Source organism: Pseudorasbora parva, chromosome 18 (assembly GCF_024679245.1).
Source record: "Pseudorasbora parva isolate DD20220531a chromosome 18, ASM2467924v1, whole genome shotgun sequence".
NCBI classification, from domain to species: domain Eukaryota; kingdom Metazoa; phylum Chordata; class Actinopteri; order Cypriniformes; family Gobionidae; genus Pseudorasbora; species Pseudorasbora parva.
This window is the reverse complement of record NC_090189.1, coordinates 33,682,828-33,704,462: the sequence shown is the minus strand read 5'-3', so window position 1 is coordinate 33,704,462 and position 21,635 is coordinate 33,682,828. Positions and strand designations below refer to the sequence as shown.

The window sequence follows — 21,635 nt, the reverse complement described above, 5'->3', positions numbered from 1 at the left end:
ATTCTCATCAAAAATGTGAGGGGGGGAGTATTTAAACAATACAAAGCTGGTTATAAAATGTAACAGTGTTAGTTTTTTTTCCAATATTGTGCAGCCCTAATGAAAAATACAAAATTATAATTTGATAATCAAACAACCCAACCTGCAATGATGATGTGTATTTTCAGAGTAAACATGTGCACTGGTCCAACCATGTAGTTGGGAAGTGGAAATACATCAGGCAACTCCCCAAGTTCAAAAATGGAAATCTCTGTAGTGGGTGATGCTTTCAATTAAAATATGTTATCTATACCATGCACACCACACCTTCACAATTGCAGCTTGTGTTGTACAATGCACATCTGAAGGATTTCACCAAAATCTAGAAGCCCCCTAGCCTAGAAATCTAGACGCACCCTAGCGGCAGAAAATTTAATCTGCCCGCGAGTGTCGTCTAGCAACTCTCAATTCCCTTCTGAGCTGTAATCGCCTAACTCTTGCCAGGCCAATCACATCGTGTATAGAATCGGTGGGCGGGGCCATAATGATGACGGCCGAGTTGCGTTTGCGTGCTTCTAGTAAACACAGAAACTGGCGAACGGCGGTCTTTCGTATCGGCTTTGACCACGACTTTGGAAGACTTGGAGTTAAGCTTTTCTCTGAGAAAAGAACAAAAAATGACACTGAAGTCATTCTTAAAAAGTGAAGATGTGTTCGGAGTTTTGCCGACCAGATACGGCGAATGTTTAATCTATCAACAAGCTCTGCTTCACCTTCGTTGCTCTGCTTGGTTATAGCACTGGTAGCTTTATCCTATCGCGTGCAGAGGGAGTTTGAAAGACCGTTTATCCCGCCCCTCGGATTGAGCCCTATCAATGGTGAGTTTACAGACCAAACATCTTGATGTGGGTCTGGCTTGTCAGGCTAGAAGCCCCGCAGTGGAGTGCGCAAGTAGCACTCAATTTTGATAATTTATTCCTTTGCTTGTCACCTTTTTAGCTAAAAGCATTTATGTGACATTTGGGAATTTCTCCTTGAGGGCTGAAACTACATTCACTACATTAAGGACATCAACAGGAATTTCAGAGACTTTTGTGACCTTAAGTGTGGGTTTAATGATGCTTGAAGAATGCATTAAATATATGCAATCATCAGTTGATGTTTTGCTGCAAGTGCAATATTTTTAAAGCAATTTGTGTTGAGCAAATTTGTTTAAAGAAGCTTTGTTTTGACTCAAAACTCATAGTCTAAAATCTAACCAGAGGCCCAAAGCAATGAATCATCTGAGGGTAGTGCTGTTTTGATAAGACAGTTCCAGGAAACAGTTCAAGGTATTTTTGTCTGCTCCGAGATTTTAAAATCTAAAAATGCAAATGTCACAGTGTAGACAGGAGCAAGCCTGACGAGCCAGGGCCACATCACTTGAGATGTTGGGTATGGGAACACACCATTGGCAGGGCTCAATCCAAAGGGCAGGATAAACGGTCGTCTTTCAAATTCTCTCTGCACGCAATAGGATAGCGCTACAACCAACCAGAGCAACGAAGAAGTTGAAGCGGGACTAGTTGATAGATGAAGGTTTTTTGCTGTATCCGGTCGGCAAAACTTTAAACACATCTTCCTTTTTTTAAGAATGACTTCAATGCCGTTCTTCGTTATTTTCTCAAAGAAAAGGTTAACTTCGAGTCTTCCAGAGCCGATTCCAAAGCCGATTCAACCACTGTTCCGCTGTTCACAAGCTTCTTTGTTTTCAAGTAGCACGCGGAACCGTCACAACTCTGCCATCATTATGTTAAGCCTGCCCAACGACTCTATAAACCATGTGATTGGCCTGACTAAAGTTTGTTTTTTCCAGCTCGCAAGCCTACGGAGAGTTGCTAGATGCCCCGGCTGCAAATTATATTTGCTGTCGCTAGGGTGCATCTAGATTTCTAGGCTAGACAGGAGCAACTACTAACTCGACAATGTCTTTTAGGTCTAAAATGACTTGCCATGTAAGCTCATCCTCTGGTATGAACAAACCAACTATAAATTCAATTACCAGTCTCAGCAGGTTCCAGTTTTCATAACCATTTCCATCAGTTGTTTGTTTGGAGGAAAATGTTCACTGAATAATGTGGTCTATTGTTTTTTTTTTTTTTTGCCCTGCTTGTATTTGAAATATTGGATTAAGGAATTCAGGGAGTCAAGAGTGAAATACTTCTATGAAATAAGAAGATTTGAGCACATTGCTAGCTCCACCAGAACCAGTGTTGGGCAGTAGTGTCGCTACAAGTAGTGACGCTACTAGCTTAACGACATTTTTCAGTAGCGTGGTGGTAGCGTCGCTGTTTTCTCAATCAAATAGCTTTTCAGTAGCGAAGCTCTTCTGTTGATCAAGTAGTGCGGTAGCGTCCACACAAACTAATGTTACATTCCCCCAAACATTTCTGAAGATCAAGCTCAAATTGGAAACACAACTGATAAGTCGCGGATATACTTCACTATACGTTCCTTCTGCCTTTCAAAGGACTCCTTTGGCAGTAGGCTAAGTGCGTAAAGACGGGATAGGCGCCTATGCAGTTTGCCTACAAGATCAGGCAGAGGAGTGGAAGATGCCAATTGCACCTCACTAAATATGATTTTAACACACTTGGAAGGCACTAAGAATCATATACGTCTGCTCTTTGATGATTTTTCCTCTGCTTTTAATTGTGTTCAGCCTCACATTCTGTCTGAGAAACTTACTGAACATTTTCATTTAGAATTAGCCATTGTGTTATAAATAAACAAATAAAGTCCAAAGAGTGTGTGTTAATGGTGTGTTGTCTAATACCATCGTCCACTGGTACACCTCAAGGTTGTGTTTTATCTCCTCTTTTGTTTTCTTTATACATTGACGATTGTCAGTTTTTTTGAAGGAAGAAACATAGTTAAATTCGCAGATGGCTCTGTAATTGTGTCTCTCCTTACTGAGTCAGATGGGAATCATGGTCCAGTGGTTGATTATTTTATTCAATGGTGTGAGGATTCTTTTTTAAATCTTAATGCTTCAAAAACAAAAGAGATGTCTGCTGATTTCTGCAAGAAGAATTCTGTATCTGTGCTACTTGTCATCATAAAAGGACATCAAGTAGATGTGGTCAAAGAGTATATTTAGGGACCATGCTTAATGACAAATTAAAATTGGAAGCAAATACTGATAGCATTAGAGGAAAAGCTCTTCAACGCATGTATTTTTTGAGAAAACTTTGAACTTTTAATATGGATGTTTCTTTTTTGAGAATGTTCTACTCCTGTTTTATTGAAACTGTCTTAAGTTTCTCTATTATTTGCTAGTACGGTAATTTGAATGTTAGGAATAGGAGAAAGTTGAATATTATTGTTAAAATGTGTAGCAAGATCATTGAAACTGATATAAGGACCATTACACAAATTTATGAACATAGTGTGACTAGGAAGGCCCAGTTAGTCCATTCAGATGTTACCCACCAATTCTGTACTGAATTTCAACTTCATTCACCGGGTTGGAGATTTAAACTCCCCTTGTGTAAATCAAATAGACACAAAAAAACTCCTTTATACCTGCTGCTATTACTATTTTAAATGATTTGTTATAAATGTGTGTTATTTGATGTGTACTGTGTTGCTATATGAACATGTATGTAAGCTACTGTCTGCACAATAATTGCCTTTTAGGACAATAAAGTTATAAAGTAAATGTAAAGTTTGGTGGAGGGGGATTATGTTGTTGGGTTGTGTATCAGGGGTTGGGCTTGGCCCCCTAGTTCCAGTGAAAGGAACTCCTAATTTCAGCATTCCAAGACATGTTGGACAATTTCATGCTCCCAACTGTGTGGGAACAGTTTGAGGATGACCTCTTCCTGTTCCAACATGACTTCGCACCAGTGCACAAAGAGTCAGTCCATAAACACATGGATGAGCAAATTTGGTGTGGAGGACCTTGACTGGCCTGCACAGAGTCCTGACCTCAACCTGACAGAACAACTTTGGGATAAATTAGAGTGGAGACTGTGAGCCTCGTTCAACATCAGTACCTGATATCACAAATGTACTTCCAGAAGAATGGTCAAAAAATCCCATAAACACACTCCTAAACCTTGTGGAAAGCCTTCCCAGAAGTGAAGCTGTTATAGTTGCAAAGGGTGGGCCAACTCCAAATTAAAACCTACAGATTAAGAATGGGGTGTCATTAAAGTTTATGTGCATTTAATGGCAGGTGTCCCAAAACCTTTGGCAATATAGTGTAAGGAATCACGCTCTTTAAAGCACAAGACTGACTACTCACAGTTCCTACAAATCTCTTAAAATTCTATTGAACTTCGCAAACTTTGGTAAAACCAACAACTATTATCGTCTACTTGTAACAGACAAAGCATAGTATTGTCATTATTGTAATAATTATCCTTGTTGAATCCTTAGTGTGATATTATTTTGGACAAATGTACTACCAATAGAAGCAGCTTAAGGGCGCATTGCCTGGAGGTAATTGAACATATAAGTGTGTCTACAATATAGTAAGTCAGTTTGTTTGGTAGAGGGAAATCACCAGAGGCGGATGGTAGTTGAGTATTTTTACTTTCTACTCAAGTAAATTTTTAAGTATACTTTATCAGTGTTTTTCTTTAGAAAGCTTTTACTTCACTGCATTCCAAAGCATAATATATAATGTCATGCTTTTTACTGCACTACATTTCATAAATAAAAGTTGGTGTTTTCTTACCTTTAATACTTAATTACACTAAAAATGTTGTACTTTCTTTTACTCAAGTAAATGTTAAATACTTTTACTTGAGTAAAAGTATACAGTACTAGATTTTTAATGTAATTAAGTATTGAATAATATTCAATATGAAATGTATTGCTGTAAAAAATACAATATTATGTTTTGGAATGTTGTGAAGTAAAAGTTTTCCAAAGAAGAACACTGATAAAGTACATATACTTAAAAAACAAAATTACTTGGAAAGTAAAAATACTTGACTGTCCGCCTCTGGAAATCACATTGTGAACTCACACAACCTTCTTTTGGCTCTTATAAAGTCCTTTGTTGAGAACTCTTGGGTTTATGCTCAACTGTGAGTATAAATGTACTTGTGAGTATAAATTTGACATTGTGTTTATGAACTAAGGTTACTGATGTTATCTATTTGCTTTTATTCTAGAAAGGACTTTTAAGGTTCTCATGTTATTCATCTTTATTGTGTTTCTCATATGAGCACTGATCAGATCACAAGATGACACAGAAGTATAAATGAAAAAGACATAGCCCACGGCGTAGAGGCAGGTCCAATGCAGAGGTATAAATCAGCCTTAACAGTAGCTTCACACAGACAGGAAATTCACAGACGCGATTAAGTAAAATTAAGGTTACGCCTTTATGTGGAATAGGCAGCATAGGTGCATCCATGCCGAGAAGTACAGAGAGAAGTACAGAGAGGGTCAGAAAGAGCTGCATTGTGTCTTTATAGATTTAGAGAAAGCATATGACGGAGTGCCAAGAGAGGAGCTGTGGTATTGTATGAGGAGGTCTGGAGTGGCAAAGAAGTATGTTCGAGTGGTACAGGATATGTATGAGAGCAGTAGGACAGTGGTAAGGTGTGCCGGTGAGAAAGAGGACTTCACGGTGAAGGTGGGACTGCATCAAGGATCGGCTCTAAGCCCCTTCTTGTTTGCGGTGGTGATGGACAGGCTGACAGATGAGGTCAGGCAGGAATCTCCATGGACTCCATGGATATGATGTTTGCGGATGACATTGTGATCTGTAGTGAGAGCAGGGAGCAGGTGGACGAAAGTCTAGAGGTGGAGGTTTGCTCTGGAGAGAAGAGGAATGAAGGTTAGTTGCAACAAAACAGAATATATGTGTGTGAATGAGAGAGAACCAAGTAGAACTGTGAGGTTAGGAGAAGAGGTAAAGAAGGTGCAGGATTTTATGTACTTAGGGTCAACAGTCCAGAGCAATGGGGAGTGTGGAGAAGAGGTGAAGAAGCGGCGTGTGCAGGCAGGTTGGAATGGGTGGAGAAAAGTGTCAGGTCTGTTGTGTGATAAAAGAGTACCAGCAAGAATGAAAGGAAAGGTGTACAGGACATGTGAGACAGTTGCACTGAGGAAAAGACAGGAGGAAGAGCTAGGGGTAGCAGAGGTGAAGATGTTGAGGTTCTCTTTGGGAGTGACGAGGATAGATAGGAATGAGAGAGGAAGACCAAAGAGGAGGTTTATGGATGTAGTGAAGGAGGACATGAAGGTAGTCGGTCTGAGAGAAGAGGATACAGAGGATAGGAATAGATGGAGGCAGATGATTCGCTGTGGCGACCCCTGAAAGGAACAGCCGAAAGAAAAAAAGGTGCACCCATGCTGCCAGACCCAGCACGTTATATACAGTATAGAATTTTTGCTAAGGACGCAATCTTGCTAGGGGGTGCCAAAGAGGCCAAGGGATAAATAAATAAAAAGGTACAAACATAACCAAACTGCTGATATCTTTAGCAAACTAAACTCCGAATTAGTATTAATAATTTGTATTATATAAAAATCCTAAATAAGTGCACTACTGCATCCACCCCCAATTGATTGACACCTGGCTGAAGGATGGCCGGAGCGACGTGAGACCCAGACCCATGTGCCGATTTGTTTACTTTCTGTTTAATAATGGATTTGGCTTGTGCTGGATGTAAGCGCGTGCTATCAGCGAGGGGCGAAGTGGCGACTTGTCAAAACGAACTCATAAATAATCTGGTGCGCAAGAAAGAAAAAAACGAAGAGGAGGAAAGACTATGTGAAGAAAACACTGAGTAATTAATTGTGCGTGTGCACTAAACTAACAGGTTAAACAGATAACTTTACAGATGAATATCTACATAAACAGACTGACAGCCAATCCTTCAAAAAACATGGATTACTATGGCTTGAAAAGCAATATTTTTAAGACTAACAACATTGTCTTTTTTATGCTATGCCAATTGGTTTGAAATGGTTACTATGCAAACTGCAATTATTTAAGTTACATGGAAAAAAAATCCTGGTTTATTGCCTTTATTTTATTTTTATTTTGTTTAAGGTAAATTATAATTTTGTTATTTAATGATTTAAGCCCTATTCGCATGGGATTAGTATTATCTGGGGACCTGGTGATTTGTAATAATATCTGTGATCTTAATCCTGTGCTAATCTGCCATGTCTGTAATTTGTAAAGTAAACATTCCCCAGCAAATTAGGCCTACCTACTATATTTTGCCGAACACCGAGGTCCTGTGATAATAGTAGTCCTGTGCGAATCAGCATCGCTGTGATTTGGCCAGGATTAGGCGGATCGTTTTGTTTCCTGTGCGCTTTTCTATCTTTATCTTTCACAAAGAATGAAGGCTGCATTCATAATGCGCATCGTTAATGTTTATAATGTTTATAACGTTTATAAATTATACTTTCACTTTAGAATGAGTACTTGGGAGCAAATTGCTTGAATGGTGTGTTTAATATTAATATATTAAACTATTATAATATAATACTATTCTTAATGAAAAACATAACATAACAGAACAGGACAAGCTCGCTTAAATGGGCTTACATTAAGCTTTTATACTGAATCTTCCATCGTATATTGTTGTCAGCTTCTCACTCGTGATAAATGATATCTGACTCCTGCCACCGGTCTGTGCTCAGTTCAATTTTTAATTGTAGCATCTGTTCTCTAATTGACCAAAATATTTTTTATTAGTCAATAAAACAATCAAAACAATATTGATACATATGACTGTTTATGATTTCATACAGCTATATAATGAAAAAAAAAAAAAAACATTTACAAGTCTTGACATCATATCCGGGAGATAAGTAAGTAAATTTGAGTAAAATCACAGACTTTGCTTTTGCCACACAAAATTCAGATGTGGAGGAGTAATTTCTAAATTACAGAGGTCCCTAGATAATATTAATCACGTGCGAATACACCTTAATAGTTCACCCCAAAATGAAATTTAAATCATTAATGACTCACCCTAATGTTGTTCCACACCTGTAAGACCTCCGTTCATCTTCAGAACACAGTTTAAAGGGGGGGTGAAATGCTGTTTCATGCATACTGAGCTTTTTACACTGTTAAAGACTTGGATTCTCATCCTAAACATAGACAAAGTTTCAAAAACTAATGTTGGATGTTTTTGAGTGAGTATTTCTGTGACAAAAGTACTCCTTCCGGTTTCTCAAAAGTTTCGGAGAGTTTTTTTTCCGAGTATAGGTCTGCTTGACGTCAATAGAGCGGAAGGTCCTTGTATGGGCTGTACGGGCTCTTCTCCCGGTAGGGTGCGCGCGCGTGACTACAGCAAGAGAGGAAATGCACGCCCATAAACACTCTCTCAGCTGCAGATCCACTCGTCCGTGAACACTTATGTCATTATAGTCTGCGCCATGCTCCACTTTATTCCTATGGGTGACATCAAGCGACTTCAACGCTTCAGCACAGCATTCCGGAAAGGCAGCGCTGCAATTGAACCGATTTGAACGCAGAAATGACGGGAAGCTTCACAACATTGCTTCAGTCGCGTCGCAAAGTGGATCTCCACACGGTCACTGCTGTCACAGGACTTCACCAAATCATACCAAAGAAGTGTGTTTTTGACGGAGCGGTCCCAGCGATAAAGGTTCGGTCCTGCTTTGGAAGCAGCCGGTGAGTAAAACTGCTTCAAATGTCTGTGCTGTTGGCTATTGTCGCGTTAATAAACATCAGTAAACGACACGATCGTGTGCTTCGTCATTCAAATGCGCTAACGGTTACTCCATTGTTGTTCTATGTATAACGTTACACTAGTCTGACGTGCAAAACCGTTTTGCTTGCTACTGCTAAGATTAAGTCGCATACAATAGTCCATAAACCAAATCATGTCCTCATAAACTGCGAGTAAACACAAATGTTGACAGGCCACTAAATACAGTACATACCACAGAGACGGACGTCCTGCTGTTGCTGTTTCTCCTGTTCAATTTATTTCAGCCTCCGAATCTGATTCTGGATTATATCTGTATTAAATGAATCTGATCGATAGCCATGGGTTTCTCCACGCTTGAGGACGTCACCGCTTTGTACACTTGTCATTCTTTAGTCTCGTTTTTTTCTGGAAAGACTTGGTACAGCCTATATTTCTTTTATAAATATAATAAAACTAAAGACTTTTCGGAGATATGAAGGATGCAATACTACTCTATAGGTACTCAAGATTGACATGAGATTGACTGAAACTGAGTGTTTCACCCCCAGTTTAAGATATTTTATATTTAGTCTGAGAGCGTATGCAAGTGTATGCACACTATACTGTCCATGTCCAGAAACCTAATAAAAACATCATCAAAATAGTCCATATGTGGCATCAGTTAGTTAATTAGAATCTCTTGAAGCATCGAAAATACATTTTGGTCCAAAAATAGCGAACACTAGGACTTTATTCAGCATTGTCTTCTCTTCCACGTTTGTTTTCAAACCTCATATAAAGATTCAAACGGTCATGATTTAGATCCCGTGTCACACTGCCAAACTGCTGAAGTCACGTGACATTGGCGATCCGAATCATGAATCAATATGCTGATTCTGATCTAATATGATTTCTGACCTGTAAGGTTGCCAGAATAATAATCTTACACGGTGTGTTAATAGGCCAGAGGAGAACTGGCACCCCGACTGAGTCTGGTTTCTCCCAAGGTTTATTTTTCTCCATCATGCCCTGATGGAGTTTTGGTTCCTTGCCACTGTCGCCTTTGGCTTGGCTTGCTCAGTTGGGGACACTAAAATTATGATCAAAGTTATTCAACTAATTATACAAATTAAATTTATGAATTAGGTTTTAATTAATTCTATAAACTATAATACAGATCTGCCAACATTGTCGCTCTATGATAAATTAAAATAAGTTGATAACATCACTGTTTTCTCCAGAACGTCTATACAGCCAAATCTAATTTTGTTGCAATATTATACTGTTTGACACAATCTTGATTGTAAAAGCGCTATATAAATAAATTTGATTGATAGATTGATTCATGACAGATGAATCAAGAGGAATTCATTCACTCACACAGTGTTTTGTGTATTGAGCTCTGAAACAGCAAAAATTACACCAAATGTGAATTTTTGTCAGTGCTGAAGTTGGTTTTGGATAAGCTGGGCCCTTTTAGAATCCAAAAAGCCTTTTGCCTCTCTTTGGTTTTTATGAAGGTATCTTTTGAAATTGAAATAGTAGAAACAATAATCTTTTTTTTACCAGTCTTTGCTGCCATCCGGTGGATTAAAAAAAAACTCTTGCCAAAGAATCCCAAAACACATTTACACTTAGTTATGCACTTTAATGAAAGACAAGATTAAAAAAAAACTCCAAAAGCGTCTGGATTTTTGTAATACTTTGGACACATATGTTTATAAAAGCATTTGCACTTGTAGTGTTATTTTAAGGGATTTTATTTTAAATGGCATACATTTTATCTATTTACTTAATTTTATGTTGGTAGAGAGGAGGCTTCAAATGTTATGTCAATTTCAGGCAGAAATCCAAAAGAAGCTTAAGGAGTTAAGTGGACATAAACATTTGGGAAATAAGCCCTGTTTTCACCAAAATTACCCAGAACAATTTGTCCCATGCAGGAACATTTTTCCACCAGACCTGTTGCGGTCTGCATTTCCATCATGGTCTACTGTACCGTGAAGATTAGTCCAGTGATGTAGGTCTGTGCACGACTTTCCAGTTCCCACTAGATTACATCCTCCACATATAAAAATATTAAAGCCTTAACCTCATTGTCTGTCCATTGGTTGTATTTTTTAAACTCTATTGTTGATTCAAACAACAAACAACTCTTACTGCATGCACCGCAACAGACTTTTAAAAATAGTGGTTAAAATAAAATGTGTGTTTTGATAATCGATTAGTTTGCTGATTATTTTTATTTGCACTATGCAACTTTTCGTCCACTGGAGGGTGCCTATTCAAAATAAAGGCGTAGTTTGATGACGCCAAGTTTGAGTGCAGTATCTTGGGACATTTGGTCTTCACCTCACAGCCGGTGGAAAATAGGACTCGGGCAGAAATCACGTTCATGGATGCGGTTATTAACGTTACTGTTGTATGAAGCCACCCCGATCACACATAAATGCGTATAAATAGTACGAGTGTGCAATGTCGTGGAATGTACACGCCAAAACTCATTTTGGCGTGCATATGATACGCTGTTTTTCGCGTGCATATGATACGCTCTTTATGGCGTATATATGACACGCGCTTGGGTAGGTTTAGGGTGGTGGGGTGGGGGGTTCGTATGTAAAATATGCCATAAAATGCGTATCATATGCACGCGAAAAACAGCGTGCTATAGACACGCCAAAATGAGTTTTGGCGTATACATTCCACGACATTGCACACTCGTACTATTTATACGCATTTTTGTGAGAATACCCTGATGAAGCAGAGCAGGACTGAGTGTTGAGGAGCTGAGCATGGCCGCTGGAGCGATTGTTACACACACACGGCTCACGAGTACCGGGACTATTATTATGACGGGACGGGACACAGTCGCCGGGCGCCTGCAGCATTTCCGCGTTTCCGTTTGTTATGATTTTAAGGTGAAGCAGCTCTGTTTATCATATTAGATACATTTAAGCATGTTTAAAATGATGTTATGACGTTACTCTGTGCGTTCACTCTGGGCTGCTGTGATATGTTCACACTGCTAAGCGTTTCTGCAAAATAAAACCGAAGGTAACGCAGATATGACACAATTGACAGGCGACTTCCTCAGATTCTATGCTGAAACGTCCCGTCCTTAGCAGTTGGAAACATTTGGGATAGATGAACAAAATATATAACCCTGGCCTTTTGGATATTTTACTGCAAAAATACTACATAGTGCACCTTTAAATACAGATTCATCTTTCCAGTATTATTTATTTTGGTGATCAATATCAGTTGCTGCTTTCAGTGATTTTTAATCTGTGATCTGCCCCAAAAATCTTGATCGGAGCACCCTTAAGTGAAAAGGTTTTGATCCGACTGTTTGATTTTGCCAGAAGAGTCAGAGGTTTTGTTAAAGTAGTTTGAAGATTTGGTTTAGTGTTGTAGGACTGTTGAATAAATGTGACTGGATGCCGCACCTACACATCTCACTCCTGAGAGAACACATTCAGAACCAGTGAAGATTTGAGGCATTGTGACGAATTCTGTTACCCACCGAATTATGTGACCCTATATATTTTATTTTATTATTCAGTACAGTACAACCTGAAAACATTATAAAGTCACAAAGGTATAATGTGAAAATAATTATTTAGTGGCATAAATGGCCTGTCACATGTATCTATTGTTTTTGCTGGTTCGTGGTTGACCCTCCAGTAAGAGGCTGGATTATTGGTATAATCTTATTACAGTGAGGTGATTTACTAACTGAGATTGAGTCAAGGGCTCAGTTGAAACCAGCTCAAACTGTGTAGGAAACACACACAAAAACACATGCACACACAGCACACACTGCTCTGTGATATTAGCATATATTTCTGCAATGGTGTACAGACTCTCTGGTCTTGACGACATAACTAAACAGGTAGGGTATACGTTTAGGTATATGTTATTTATATAAATTAATGTGTAAACCTAATTGTTTTTGTCTATTAAATTAAAATGTTGTTTTAATGGCAAAACAGACAACATAATTAATTAAACTAGTTTTTACAGTAGGCATACTTTCCATTTGGAAAATGTAGTGATGGTTGACAGAATTTTGGTGTATACACAACAAGTTTGTAATCGTTTAGCTCATACTTGTACAAGACAATGTATTAATTTATTAAAATGCACTAATGAGTTTTAATTTGTTTTAATATAGCCTACCACACGCTGTTTTGCTTTAAATGTATGTTTGCGCGGTCTTAATTTGCAGTCAATTGGTCACCAGTAGGTGGCGTAAAGCTTTTATGAATCAGAATACAAACTCTGAATCTGATTCATTCAGCATTGCCGCCACTGTTGAGCTCCGCTACTATGGCTTCTGGCTTTTGAACAAACTATCTTCGTTGGAGTTGAAAAATAGACAGCGTAAGGGACGATATTGTTTCTAAAACGTAAGTTACTCAATACAAACTTCTTTTTTTGATGAACTGTTGAATAAAATAAAAGCAGGCACACTGACAACAGCAGTCCTGTGATTTCTATAATTAGCTATAATTAGCTGCAGTTAAATGTATGTAAACATACATTTTATATATGTATGTTTACATACACATTAGCCAACGAAAATAAAACAACTATAAAATTGTATTTAAAGGCACAAGTGTCCCAAATGACCTATACATTATACACTACTATGTAACTCAACTATGTTACTCAACCGAAGTGTAAGTTAGGCTATAGACTTCATAAGGTTATTTTGTCATTTAACATCGTACGTGGACTGATATCTTTCCCTCCACTACCTATAAAATCTGTGACCGTTGAGTGCATAAACTAAAGTGTGTCATTCCGGTCATTCCACACTTAGGCTATGCTGCGTAATTCGCCTAATTACAATGCTAAAAGTGATGTAGGCCATAGCCTACTGTTTTTGTGGGGAAAAAAGGTCTACATACATTTGAGTGTGTAGCAGAAGACAGTGCAGGCCCATAGGCTTCCCTGCACTGTTTGAGGCGACAGCCATTTTTAGTGGTGTCCGAAACAATCGAAGTTAAAGGGGGGGTGAAATGCTGTTTCATGCATACTGAGCTTTTTACACCTTTAAAGACTTGGATTCCCATCCTAAACATAGACAAAGTTTCAAAAACTAATGTTGGACGTTTGATGGAGTATTTCTGTGTTAAAAATACTCCTTCCGGTTTCTCACAAGTTTCGGCGAGTTTTTTTCGAGTATGGGTCTAATTGACGTTAAATAGAGCGGAAGGTCCTTGTATGGGCTGTACGGGCTCTTCTCCCGGAAGGGTGCGCGCGCGCGTAACTAGAGGGAGAGAGAGGAAATGCACGCTGTAAACAGTCTCTCAGGTGCAGATCCAGTCGTCTGTGAACACTTATGTCGCGCCCCGGGAAGGCAGCGCTGCATTTGAACCGATTTGAACGCAGAAATGACGGGAAGCTTCAAGGCATCGCTTCAGTCGCGTCGCAAAGTGGATTTCCACGGTCACTGCTGTCACAGGACTTCACCAAATCATACCAAAGAAGTGTGTTTTTGACAGAGCGGTCCTGCTTTGGAAGATGCCGGTGAGTAAATCAACTTCAAATGTCTCTGCTATTGGCTACCGTCGCATGAGTAAACATCAGTAAACGATACGATCGCGTGCTTCGTCATTCAAATGCACTAACGGTTACTCCATTGTTGTTCTCTGTATAACGTTACACTAGTCTGACGTGCAAAACCGTTCTGCTTGCTACTTCTAAGGTCTAGTCGCATACAATAGTCCATAAACCGAATCATGTCCTCATACACTGCGAGTAAAGACACAGAAATGTGGAGAGGCCATTAAATACAGTAACTTACATACCACAGAGACGGACGTCCTGATGTTGCCGTTTCTCCTGTTCAGTTTATTTCAGCCTCAGATTTGATTGTGGATCATTATCTGTATTAGCTGAGATAGATGGGTTTCTCCACGCTTGAGGACGTCACCGATTTGCGCGCTTGTGATTCTTTAGCTCCGCCCACTCGATACGCCTCCAGGCGCTCGGTTTTTTCCGGAAAGACTCGGTACAGCCCATATTTCTTTTATAAATATGATAAAACTAAAGACTTTTCGGAGATATGAAGGATGCAATACTACTCTATAGGTACTCAAGATTGACATGAGATTGACTGAAACTGAGTGTTTCACCCCCCCTTTAAGTGCACTCATTCTATCACACACTAAAGTAGAGAATAGTGATTAAGGGTTTAGGCGGATTTCGTAGGCAGTTTTTGGGATTTTGGATTCAGTCTGTCTTTAACGGATAGATCGCTTACGTTCATCCTGTCGCCGTTTAAACTGTCCTGTCTATCGTCTTGTCACAGTTAACATCCTCCACATCCAATTTCACTTATTTAGGGGTAAATTACGTGGCGTGTCAATTCTGGCGTCCAAAGCATAATATTAAAAATATACATTTTTAAATACACAATATTGAATGACTTCTCCGTATTAATTACTCATGTGAGTATTCATTATAAATGAAAATTAATAAGAAATTAAGAAATATTGAGTTCAAAAATCCAAAATGTAATTAGGGGTAACTACCTCAGCTTAAAATCTGAATACAAAAATACAACAAATATGTAAAAATATATCAAATGTGTGTGTGTGTGTGTGTGTGTGTGTGTGTGTGTGTGTGTGTGTGTGTGTGTGTGTGTGTGTGTGTGTGTGTGTGTCTGTGTGTGTGTGTGTGTGTGTGTGTGTGTGTGTGTGTGTGTGTGTGTGTGTGTGTGTGTGAATTTAAAATCTACTTGGGCATAATTGTATTGATATTTTCAATGATTCTTACAAATACAGTGATAATACTAAGCTTATTTACATTATTATGACGGAAAGACTTATCTCCAAATTGTGATTTTTCTAATGTCATTGCTGGATAACAAATATCAATGACCATTTTGGACCATAATGCATTTTGGTATGTCATGTGACATAATATTGTTTCAAAAAGAAGAGCCTGAAGGAGCCCCAAAACCTGCAAAGGTCAGTAAACATTCAACAAATGATCAACAAATGTTGATATTTTGGCTTTTTCTGCCATTGGTGCACTTTGTTGCAATATTATGTGTCCTTTTGGATACCACTAATAAAACATTTAGAATGTTTTTATATTAAAAGCAATCTATTTGATCTAAAAGATTAAGGTGATTATAGCTAAGTTAATTCTCTGAACACAATTTTTTTGTTGAGCTCCAATTATGGATATCAGTACATTTGTATATGCCAATGTAACAGAGGCCAGCTTGTAGTAGTTGCTGTTCGAGTAAACCTCACTCCTCTGACCTCAAGAGACGCTTTAGCGACTGACGCTAGAGGTTACAACCTTTAGCCTTCTTGTTAGAGCGTCCGACTCTCATGCCGGGGGACCCGGGTTCAAGTTCCGGTCCGAACAGAAGGGTTACACCAACAATGGTAAAAATTTAAAAATGCATTACCATTACCCAGGAATTACATTTTCATGGGGATTTAAAAAAAAAATTACATTCTTAAAATGAGTATGCCATGCATTACACACAAAACACTCAAATAAGTAGAAAGAAAGTCCTAAAATGATTATTAGATTTTTTTGGCCAGTTTAAATATATATATATATATATATATATATATATATATATATATATATATATATATATATATATATATATATATATATATATTTTAACCTTACTATTTTACATAGAAAAATGTAGTAGCATGCTGATCTGCCAGTCGTGGGTCTTAAAGAAATCTAGTATTTGACCATGTTTATGTATTAAATAATATGTATTAAAATGTAAAACATACAAATAAGTAAGCAGTTACGATCTGCAATACTTTGAGCAACATGACTATTATTTATTAAAGAGCTATACAGGCACTTAGTGGGTAATGGCATTACAAATGAAAATTATTGTTTTCTCAGCCAAAAAATTACTCTAATTTGCCTCTTTGCATGGGACTTCTCTATTTTACCTTAATTACTACACTAATTGTAATATAAATAATAGAAATATTAGAAGAAAAATATTTTAAGTGGTCATGGACCATAATTATTGCTCTACGCAAGATCTCACCCCGTGGGGTCAAAATGATTACAAGAACGGTAAGCAAACATCCTAAAACCACACAAGGGGACCTAGTGAATGACCTGCAGAGAGCTGGGACCAAAGAAACAAAGGCTACCATCAGTAACACGCTACGCTGCCGGGGACTCAAATACTGCAGTGCCAGACGTGTCCCACTGCTGAAGCCAGTCCGGGCCCATCTGAAGTTTGCAAGAGAGCATTTGGATCATCCAGAAGAGGATTGGGAGAATGTCAGATGAAACCAAAATATAACTTTTTTTGTAAAAACTCAACTTGTCATGTTTGGAGGAGAAAGATTGCTGAGTTGCACCATACCTACTGTGAAGCATGGGGGTGGAAACATCATCCTTTGGGGCTGCTTTTCTGCAAATGGACAAGGACGACTGATCTGTGTAAAGGAAAGAATGAATGGGTCATGTATTCTGAGATTTTCAGTAAAAACCTCCTTCCATAAGCAAGGGCATTGAAGATTAAACATGGCTGAGTCTTTCAGCATGACAATGATCCCAAACACACTGCCCGGGCAATGAAAGAGTGGCTTCGTAAGAAGCATTTCAAGGTCCTGGAGTTGCCTAGCTCTTAACCCCATAGAAAATCTTTGGAGGGAGTTGAAAATCCGTGTTGCCCAGCAACAGCCCCAAAACAAAACTGCTCTAGAGGAGATCTGCATGGATGAATGGGCCAAACTACCAGCAACAATGTGATTTTCTGTATTTTCATAGTTGAAGTGCACCTATATGATGAAAATTACAGGCCTCCTCTTTTTAAATGGGAGAACGTGCACAATTGGTGGCTGACTAAATACTTTTTTGCCCACTGTGTATATATATATATATATATATATATATATATATATATATATATATTATATATATATATATATAAATTTAAAAAAAAATTGTCAATTTAGATTTTATGGAGACTTTAACTGTCAGACTCACATCCAAAATGTTTGTAATTTTTAAATGCTTTTTATTTGTGTTGTAGTTCTAATCGAATACTTGTCCAACATGTAATGGGTTGTGGGCAATATTAGCAGTTGGAAGCTGTTGCTGCATCCCAATTTTCCTACTTATACTATGCCCTAAAAGTTTAAATGCCAACGCCCAAATCAAATTCAATTTTATAAAGCACAGCACATCTGATAACAGTTTTTGTGAATTCCACACTGCTGAAAATAAAAAATAACACTAAAATGCTAGGAATGACATTGTTCTTTTCCACAGTGGCCTTGTTTTTGGGATGGATGCAGAAAAGGTCAGTTTTGGGGTGAGTAACGAGTAAATATTTAACTTATCTTTTCCAGAGGTGCCTGTGTGTACATGGACAGGGCAGCTCCTCATATCTACAGGACAAAAGAGATGGTAGGATCACAAATAGAAGGACTGTGGGAACACACATCCACATTTGAGTGAATTACAAACTACTGGAAACGTCTCACCTGGTAACATATGTAGGGTAAGTACACTCTCATTACACTTTAGCATACTTTTAAAAAGGGTTGTTGATACGGAAATAATGTACTTTAAAAGAATGTACTTAAGTGTGTAATGAATGTAAGGTTTTTGCAATTAGCTAATACAATCAGTGGCATTTAGTGCTTTTTAAACCTACTTAAAGGTTTAGTTCACCCAAAAATAAAAATTCTGTCTTTTACTCACCCTCAAGTTGTTCCAAACCTGTATTCATTTCTTTGATCTGCTATACTCAAAGGAAGATATTCAGACGAATGTTTGTAACCAAGCAGATCTCGTCCCTCATTGACTACCATCGTTTTTCCCCTCCTACTATGTCAGTGGGGGGAAAGGTCTGCTTGAAAATGTATACAGGTTTGGAACAACTTGAGGGTGAGTAAATGATGACAGACTTTTCATTTTTGGGTGAACTATCCCTTTAACCAGGACTTAAGTACATCTTTATGTGTAACTTACTTCTCTTGTCTTTAAGATAAGTATACTCCAAAATTTTCTTACAAGCATTGTTCAGAGGTTGACAGTAACTAAGTACATTTACTTCATTACTGTACTTAAGTACACTTTTTGATCTGTACTTTACTTGAGTAGCCTATTATTTTTTTCTGGAAACTTATTACTTTAACTTCACTACATTTGAAACTTACTTATTTGTACTTTTTACTCTTTTTATTTGTAAATGAAAAGTCTGTCATCATTTACTCAACCTCAAGTTGTTCCAAACCTGTATACATTTTCAAGCAGACCTTTCCCTCCATTGACATAGTAGGGGGAAAAAATGATGGTAGTCAATGAGGGGCGAGATCTGCTTGGTTACAAACATTCGTCTACTTTTTACTTTTTTTACATTTCTACTACATTTACTATTACATTTATATCAAGGTCCTCAAAGTCGTTTCTGTAGCAGCTTTAAAAGTCAGTGGATGATTTTTTTCTTCTTTAAAAGGTGTTTGGGTTTATGCAGAAAGGCTTTCAGGAATCACTCTTGTTGGGTCTCGTGAAGTTCAATGATTTCCCAGCATTTTTAAAACATTGATTTATAGTTTATAGCAAAATGGAAGACGACAGATGTCAAAATGTTGATTTTGTTGAGTATTCACATAATCAAAGTTCATTATGTCTTAAGTGAAGGTAAACAGTTGGGAGAATATCAGATGTGTATCAGGGGTGTATCAGGGTATTGGATCTGTGTATTCGGATTTAAAGTGACAGCAGCTTTGTAAAGAGCTTTTTAACTTTTATACAAGTATTTAAATGAGTTTAAGTTAGTCGTATGCTAGTGTGTCGAATGGAGCATCAATGACTGGCTTAAACAATGATGGCATAATGTGCATTTATACAACAATAATACACTTATACATTGACTTAAAAAGGAAATTTACTTTTGATACTTAAGTACTTTTGAAAACAAAAATTTCTGTACTTTTACTTAAGTAAAAAAATCTTTTTTTTTACAACTTTAACTTGTAACCGAGTAATATTTGACCAATAGTACTGTTACTTTTACTCAAATAATGAAGTTGTGCACTTTGTCCACCTCTGGCATTGTTTCTAAATTAAAATGTAATATAATTTATATTGAAACTTGTATTGTACTTGTACTTGTTATGTATAAATACATTTGAAATTACATACCAGTTAAATTTCACTTAATTTATGGAATCTCTTCTAGAAATGTTCTCAAGTAATAAAACACAATAATAAACACCACTTGATACAAACACAACATATAAGTATATGTAAATACATAACTGACTGCAGTGCATTGATTTAGACATTGATTCTATTTTTCAGAACCCTGAGGCCTACTTAATCTGATTTATTAAAGAAAATATTTCTGTAATCTGTTTATTCTAGCATGTGCTACTCTAAGCCTTCTGTTTGATGGCAAAAGTTGGTATTTCTCATGTCAGACATAAAGGGTAATTTTATACATTAACTTTAAATGTAATATTGAATAACCAACACGATCACATATGAATGCGTATCAATGGTACGAGTGTGCAATCTCAAAAATGAGTTTATGGCATGTTTATGACACACTCTTGGATAGGATGGGGGTGGTGGGGTGGGTGGTTTGTGCGCATAATACACCATAAAGTGCATATCATGCATGCAAAAAACTGCGTACCATATGCATGCCAAAACTCATTTTGGCATCTACATTCCACGAGATTGCACACTCTCATGAAAATGCGTATAAATATACGCATTTTCATGAGATCGGCTCTGAATAATACACTACAGTTCAATTATTGAGAATTAAAAACTATGTAAAAGCTAATGTGAGTTGTCTTCCTTTTACAGTGATCAAGTGGAAGTGTGTCTGACTTTTGGAGAACACGTTCATTCAGTGGCCGACATGGCGATAGCAGCGCTGGAGTTGATGGGTTTCTTTTTTGGCCTTTTTGGCATGCTTGGGACCCTGGTAGCCACTCTTCTGCCATATTGGGCAACGTCCGCACACGTTAGCCCAAATATCGTGACAGCAGTAGATACCATGAAAGGTCTGTGGATGGAGTGTGTGTACCAGAGCACTGGAGCCTTTCAGTGTGAGACCTACAACACCCTTCTGGGACTCTCCACTGATCAACAAGCAGCCAGGGCCATGATGGTCATCTCGTCCATCTTTTCTGTCATGGCCTGTGCAGTGTCCACCATCGGCATGCAGTGCACCGTCTGCATGGATGGCTCTTCGACCAAGACCAAGGTGGCTGGGGCAGGAGGTTTCCTGTTTCTCCTGGCAGGGCTATTGTCCTTGATCCCTGTGTCTTGGAAGACCCATGAGGTGGTGCAGACCTTCTACATGCAGAACATGCCAGCCAGTCTTAAGTTTGAGATAGGTGACTGTCTGTATGTGGGTTTGGCTTCTTCGCTTTTGTCCATGATAGGTGGAGGACTGCTGAGTGCATCCTGTTGTGATGATTTAGACGGTAGCAGGGGAACCAGGCGCCATTACCCCTACCCTGACCGCACTAACCCACGAGGACAGCCCCTTTCGATGCCCTACCATCCAGCTAACCTACAATTCACCACAAACCCCAAACATACCAACAAGAACCAGACCCTTAACAGCCATACAAGCACTAGTACCCACTCCACCACGCCTGCACAGGATGCCAGGAAATCGGCTCGGCAGAATACAGCAGCCGGGTATGACGTCACCGGCTACGTTTGAGGATTTGTACTAGTCTGTACAGTCCTCTTGTAGTGATTAATAATTGGACCGTCAGAAGACTTATAATAGGTTGGATTAAGGCATAAACAGACACATTCCCAGAGAATTTGATTAAACAGAAAATTAGGTGCTTTTGGTTTCACTTCTCTATTGGACATTGCTGTTTTTTTTTAGAGATTCAAAATGTCAAAATAAACAGCTAGGTAATTTTCAGTATGGATCAATAGGATCATAAACATGCATAGCTAATATTTGGCAATGAC

The 21,635-nt window shown here is 38.2% G+C and overlaps 1 protein-coding gene across 1 annotated transcript; it reads left to right on the top strand.

Moving 5' to 3' along the window:
* The first annotated feature begins 12,969 nt into the window (after nucleotides 1-12,969).
* Nucleotides 12,970-21,514, top strand: cldn2 (claudin 2). The gene is made up of 3 exons (XM_067423560.1): nucleotides 12,970-13,069; nucleotides 18,029-18,180; nucleotides 20,502-21,514. The coding sequence occupies exon 3, from the start codon at nucleotides 20,557-20,559 to the stop codon at nucleotides 21,370-21,372; it is 816 nt and encodes a 271-aa protein (XP_067279661.1). The 5' UTR covers nucleotides 12,970-13,069; nucleotides 18,029-18,180; nucleotides 20,502-20,556; the 3' UTR covers nucleotides 21,373-21,514.
* Nucleotides 21,515-21,635: the final 121 nt, after the last annotated feature.

Bases quoted from the DNA above. Each gene is read 5' to 3' on its own strand.
- cldn2 (XM_067423560.1), top strand. From the start codon at position 20,557: ATGGCGATAGCAGCGCTGGAGTTGATGGGTTTCTTTTTTGGCCTTTTT.